Source organism: Chrysochloris asiatica, unplaced genomic scaffold (assembly GCF_000296735.1).
Source record: "Chrysochloris asiatica unplaced genomic scaffold, ChrAsi1.0 scaffold00128, whole genome shotgun sequence".
Taxonomy (NCBI): domain Eukaryota; kingdom Metazoa; phylum Chordata; class Mammalia; order Afrosoricida; family Chrysochloridae; genus Chrysochloris; species Chrysochloris asiatica.
Window position 1 is genome coordinate 5,791,316 of NW_006408646.1, and position 6,000 is coordinate 5,797,315.

The 6,000-nt window shown below is 46.8% G+C and overlaps 1 protein-coding gene across 3 annotated transcripts in view; it reads left to right on the plus strand.

Moving 5' to 3' along the window:
• EWSR1 (EWS RNA-binding protein 1) overlaps positions 1-3,954 on the plus strand; it is a 28,452-nt gene extending 24,498 nt beyond the window's left edge. For 2 of the 3 annotated variants that reach the window (XM_006869204.1, XM_006869205.1), the window contains exons 12-17: positions 917-1,046; positions 1,387-1,509; positions 2,416-2,578; positions 2,947-3,044; positions 3,362-3,614; positions 3,741-3,954. In XM_006869204.1, the coding sequence (XP_006869266.1) occupies positions 917-1,046; positions 1,387-1,509; positions 2,416-2,578; positions 2,947-3,044; positions 3,362-3,614; positions 3,741-3,780 (807 nt within the window). In that variant the 3' untranslated portion in view covers positions 3,781-3,954. The remainder of the gene's footprint in view (positions 1-916; positions 1,047-1,386; positions 1,510-2,415; positions 2,579-2,946; positions 3,045-3,361; positions 3,615-3,740) is intronic. The other variant, XM_006869206.1, reaches the window with a different exon arrangement.
• The last annotated feature ends 2,046 nt before the right edge of the window (positions 3,955-6,000 follow it).

The window sequence follows — 6,000 nt, forward strand, 5'->3', positions numbered from 1 at the left end:
GCTGTGCTGGCATCTCAGCCTGTCTGCACTCACTGGGTTTGTCGAGATGCAAGAACAAAATGAAGCGATGCCTAGGAAAGGAATGAGGTCCGTACTGTCCATACGCATGCTCTGAACTCTGGAGTGGTTTTTGTTGTTAAGTGCCGTCAAGTTGATTTCGACCCATAGCAACCCTCTATAGGGTTTTCGAGGAACCACTGGTTGAGTTTGAACCGCTGACCTTGTAGTTCAAACGGCTTTGCAGTCTGGCGCATTAACCCACAGCACCACACTAGCATTCAGCTCTGGGTTTAGGTTAGTTTTTATGTTAAAATATATTTTTGAACTGTTAACAGTAAAGTGAGCAGTTCAAACCCACCAGCCCCTCCTTGGAAACCCTATACAAGGCTGCTATGAGTCAAACCAACTCCATAGCACTTAACAAGGGAGACATCACATAAGGATTGGTGGTTGTAGAAATTAGCAAACAACACCTTCATGACTGGAACTGAACTCACCCCCGTGGTTAAATTTTCAGCCAAGCCATAGACATATATAAATCTTTACATATGGTGAATGTAAAATAAGGAAGTACACATGCCTTAGAGCCATTTACAACCCAAAGGACAACATGTGCACAGAAAAAGTTCAGAAAGCAGGAAAGGATATAAAAGAAGGACATTTGGAAATGGTAGGCACAGGCAGGAAGTAGAGTGAGTGCTGTTACATTGTGGGGATTGTAATCAGTGGCAAAGAAATTAGGAAGTAAGTCACCCATAATTCTACTATGCAGGGATAACTCACTATCTTAATGTATGTGTGTCTGCTTGTGAAAAGTTACAGCTTTGACCGTTAGACTTTTCTGAAATTCACATGGACTTTTCTCCTCACTTTAATATGTCCTAATCTCAGTTTAATTGTGCCATTTTATTTCCAGATGAACAAGAGAACTGGGCAGCCTATGATCCATATCTACCTGGACAAAGAAACCGGGAAGCCCAAAGGCGATGCCACTGTGTCCTATGAAGACCCACCAACTGCTAAGGCTGCCGTGGAGTGGTTTGATGGTAGGATCCTGGGGTCATCAACAAGATGTGCTCATTGTCATTCTTCACCCTTGTCAGCTCTGGGGCACAAAGGGGCTTGCTGATGTATTTAACGTTGACTGTTAGAACACCATTTTCTGAAATGGTTCTAAGAACAGAAAGGACAGGTGCACTTCCACTTGGGTTAAGGTTTTAAGTATCTTGAAATCTTTTTCTGGCCATGCCAGGAAAGTGATTTTATCATGGCCAGAAATGAAAAGGGGCAACAAGTAGGGTCATTTTAGAAGAATCTGTGAAAAGGTAACCTGGCCTCTAGAGTCCCCTGAGGAAGAGTGACTGCTGTTCTCTTATCTTCTTCTAGGAAAAGATTTCCAAGGAAGCAAGCTTAAAGTCTCTCTTGCTCGGAAGAAGCCTCCCATGAACAGCATGCGGGGTGGAATGCCACCCCGTGAGGGCAGAGGGATGCCACCACCACTCCGAGGAGGTATTGCTTTATAGGACACATTCTCTCTGAACTGCGTCTTGTTGCTTTATGATAATACACTTAAACAATACATTTGTTGTCCTTGAAAAACCAGATTTCTAGAAAGATGTGTGGCGTCAGTAACAAAACTGTTGTCAAGGGGAGTAGTCCCTGGGTAGCACTCAACTCCTAGCTAAAAAGTTGGAAGTTCTGACTCACCCAGATGCCCCTTGGAAGACAGGCTTGGCTATCTGCTTTCAAAAGGTCATATAGTCTTGAAAACCCTACTTAGAAGTGGGTCTACTCTGCACATGGGCTTGGAATCACTGGTGGTGTCTGTGCCAGTGAATCAGTTTCAATTTATAGCAACCTTGCATAGAGTTTCTGAGGCTGTAAATCTTTACATAAGCAGAAATCCTTGTTTTTCTTCCTTGAAGAAGCTGGTAAATTTGAACTGAGCCTAACACAAAACCCAATATGCTACCAGGGCTCCTTTGGAATCAAATAGATGTCAACTAGAAAGGACAATGCTATTGTTAAAAAATGGTGGTGGGTTTTGGCAGGCAATCAGTACTGGTCAAATTCTAGATTGTTACATGCTGAGAATAAATATTTGTGGGAGAAGGGGAATTAATGGTTTGGGAAGGCTGGAAGTGGAAGTCTGTGGAGTTGTTTTGCCTGGGTATCATCCCTGGTGGTATTGTCCCCTGGTTTTTCCATGTGTCCCAGAACTGGTGTGGAGCTGAGTAAGTAATGTGCATGGGAAGTAGTGTCCTGGGGACCTGGGGATGGATAGGAAGATGCTAAGGCCTGCATAGGACCTGCAGGAAAGGGGAACAGTGAGCTGAGGGAATTCCTATAGGAATTTGTATTTTCCTTAAGCAATTCTGGTGCGATAAGAACGTGATTTGATGCTGTTTGTTGCAGGTCCAGGGGGCCCAGGAGGTCCTGGGGGACCCATGGGTCGCATGGGAGGTCGTGGAGGAGACAGAGGTGGCTTTCCCCCAAGAGGACCTCGTGGTTCCCGAGGGAACCCATCTGGAGGAGGAAACGTCCAGCACCGAGCTGGGGACTGGCAGTGCCCTAATCCGTATGTACTTCTCTTGTAAATGAGTTCTTCCTCCTAGTAAAGCCTGGCCCTTTGCCCCCTATGGAGGGGAGGGCTGCTGACTTCGACTTCTCTGTCCAGACATGAGTGTGATGGGGTCCTTGCCTTTCCACTTCAGTGACCTCCACCCCACCAGATGAACAGGGTGTGCCCATGTTCTGCTCAGTCACACATGGGTCCTGTCAGGGCATTGCTGCCTGAGGCTGTAGTTCTACCACTGTCGTCTATGGACAGGCCCAGTGCATGGGGGGCAATTGAAATCTATGCCTGCTCAGGGCCACTTTGGCTTGTTCAGCTGTAGTTTTTTTTGTCGCAGTTGCTAAGTTGGGCTGTGATGTTATCTTGTATAGGGGCTGTGGAAACCAGAACTTCGCCTGGAGAACAGAATGCAACCAGTGTAAGGCCCCTAAGCCCGAAGGCTTCCTCCCGCCACCCTTCCCGCCCCCGGGTAGGTACAGGTGTTGTGAACTCCCCTCAGCTTCCTGGTACTGAACCTCTTTAGTGAACCTTGGTGGGCTTCGGAAACAACAGCTCCCTGCTGTTAAGAATTCGGGTTTCAATAGGTGCACCCTACTAGAACTGGGCTCTCTAGGTTATAGTTGTGACCCAGGTCTTCAACTGGAGTGCAGTAAACAAGTCCAATGATTGTGCTCCTGGTGTGGGAGCAGAGCCGCAGCGAACTCAGGCCCTTCCACAGAGCTGCTGCAGCCACCATGCTATACCTCACCACTCATATGTTGTCTCCCACCCTGTCCCTTTCCTTAGGTGGTGACCGAGGCAGAGGTGGCCCTGGTGGCATGCGGGGCGGGAGAGGTGGCCTCATGGACCGTGGCGGTCCTGGTGGAATGTTCAGAGGGGGCCGTGGTGGAGACAGAGGTGGCTTCCGTGGTGGCCGAGGCATGGACCGAGGTGGCTTTGGTGGAGGAAGACGAGGTGGTCCTGGGGGGCCTCCTGGCCCTTTAATGGAACAGATGGGAGGAAGAAGAGGCGGACGCGGTGGACCTGGGAAAATGGATAAGTAAGTGGTAGTGAAACCTACTTCTGGGTCAGCAGCTTTTCCCACTGTGACAACAGGCAGCAGGGAAGGAGGAGGGATCCTTTCCCAGCCCCCAGTCTAACTGCACCTCCTCTCTTTGCCTTGCAGAGGCGAGCACCGCCAGGAGCGCAGAGACCGGCCCTACTAGATGAGACACCCCGCAAAGCTGCATTGACTACCAGATTTATTTTTTAAACCAGAAAATGTTTTAAATTTATAATTCCATATTTATAATGTTGGTCACAACATTATGATTATTCCTTGTCTGTACTTTAGTATTTTTCACCATTTGTGGAGAAACATTAAAACAAATTAAATGGTAGTGTGCTGAGTTTTTTTGTTTTCCTTTTAAAAATAAGATGGTTGTTTAAATAAGACTAAACAAATGGGAACCCTTGTGAGCATGCTCAGTGTTGCTGTGGAGAATCTAGAGGGCCTCTAACTGTAACAATGTTCATGGTTGTGATGTTTTTTTTGTTGTTGTTGTTTTTTCTTTTTTCTTTTCTTTTTTTTTTTTAAATAAAATTCCAAATGTTTATAAACAGTCATCCTTCTCAGCCTCTGTTCGGCAATCCCTGCCTGTCTCACCAGAGCCGCCCTGTCACCAGTGTCCTGGGAGGGAAGTTTGGAAATGGCTGTGACTTAACAAACCACATGTTATGGGTGCTCGTGGCGCTGCCAGGAAAGGAGGGAGGGCATAGAGTGGCACTTAGCCCTCCTGGACAGTGCTGGAGCATCTGACCACCACCTAAGGTGGTGGTGGGTATCTTTTGTTGGGTCCTCACATACCCTGACATCTTCAGACTGAGTGCCTCAGGAACAGTTCCCTATAAGCTCAGTGATGCTGAAGCTTCCTTTTAGGTGTTAAAAGTAGGCTTAACTACTGCTAAGCCAGGGAGGTCAAGACTCCCTGACTGCCCTGTTCAGGGTCAGAGGTCAGAGCTTGTTTCTGGTGAGCATATTGCTGAAATTCTTGAAGAGACAGTGAAGTGAGCTTCAGACCCTTTACCTGCCAGTGCTCTTGGTCAGTCTTCTCTCATGTACTTATGACAAGATAAAATTAGGTTGAGGTCAAGAGCAGTGAATCTTGGTACCCTGTGCATTTCATTAGTGGTGGTGTCTGATAGTCAAAGATTGATACCCTGACATTATGACCCAGGAAAATGTTTTGAAGTAAGCAGTCATAATAACACAGTCTATAAACAATGAAGTCACTTACCACCAGACACTTTCAAGAAACGGAAACTCGCCTTGACACACCCTCACAATCAAAAAAAAACAGTTACTGTCCAAAGGTTCCAGAAGCACTTGTTTGTCACCTTTAGCTGGGAGGTTGGGGAGGTGCAAGAATTTGGAATAAAGGACTTAACTTTCCTTCCCGTGCTTAATGGGAGAGGAGGCTGCTTTAGGCTGTGTTTAAAGGTGGTCAGTCTCAAGCCTGGGTTAGATGTCAGGCTGGGCAATGCTGATGAAATAAGATCAGCTGCCAGGTAAGTCTCACTGAGAACCAGAGGTTCGTAGATGCACCAGATGCAAAATGCAGGCTCAAAGGAGCAAGCAAGCTCTGCCAGGATGTCTGATATAATGGAAGCAAGCCACACCCTTAAGGAAACTTACTTTCGGTTGATTGGCTGCTCATAGCAGACCTTGTCATGGAGTTGTCAACTGCCAAGCCACTGAAAATCCTGGCCCTGTCAAATTGATACAAAACTATCTCAGGAACTTAGCACCCAAGAAACTGGACTACCCCCTCACTGACCAGCTGGGTTGAGTAGGAACACCTGTGCCCCTTGCAAGGCTGGGGCAGGTCCTCACCATTGATTCCACACCCCTGCTGAGTAAGTATGGAAGGTATAACATCTCTGCCGGAGAAAAAACTGAAAATGTTAGTCCCTCATGAGCCTACAGCCACTGTACCAGTTATGATCCCTTTTGACAGAAAAAACATGGAAACCTTTGAGTCCAACCCACTTCCAATCTTCTGCTTCTACTGCAACATTAACTGCAAGTCACCAATGAAATGACCTTGTTGCCAAATAAATGGCAGCACATAACAGCTTTGGATTCTTGTTGCCTTAGCGCTCTCGTCCCCCTTTCTGAGGCCTAGGAGGACCCAGGTAGTACAAACCTTTAATGTGCTCAGCTGTGAAATGAAAGGGTGGTGGTTGAGTCCATCCAGAGCATCTCAGAAGAAAGTCCTAGCCATCTACTTGTAAAAAATCAGCCATGAGTTGGGGTCAGCTGGCTTCCTAACTCCTAATAGGAGAGCCCCAAAATTCATGTTATGGCATTGTGGGATGGGATCATGTATTGGACTGCAAGGTGGGTTTAAACCACAAGGTTGGCGGTTTAAATTCACCAGTTACTC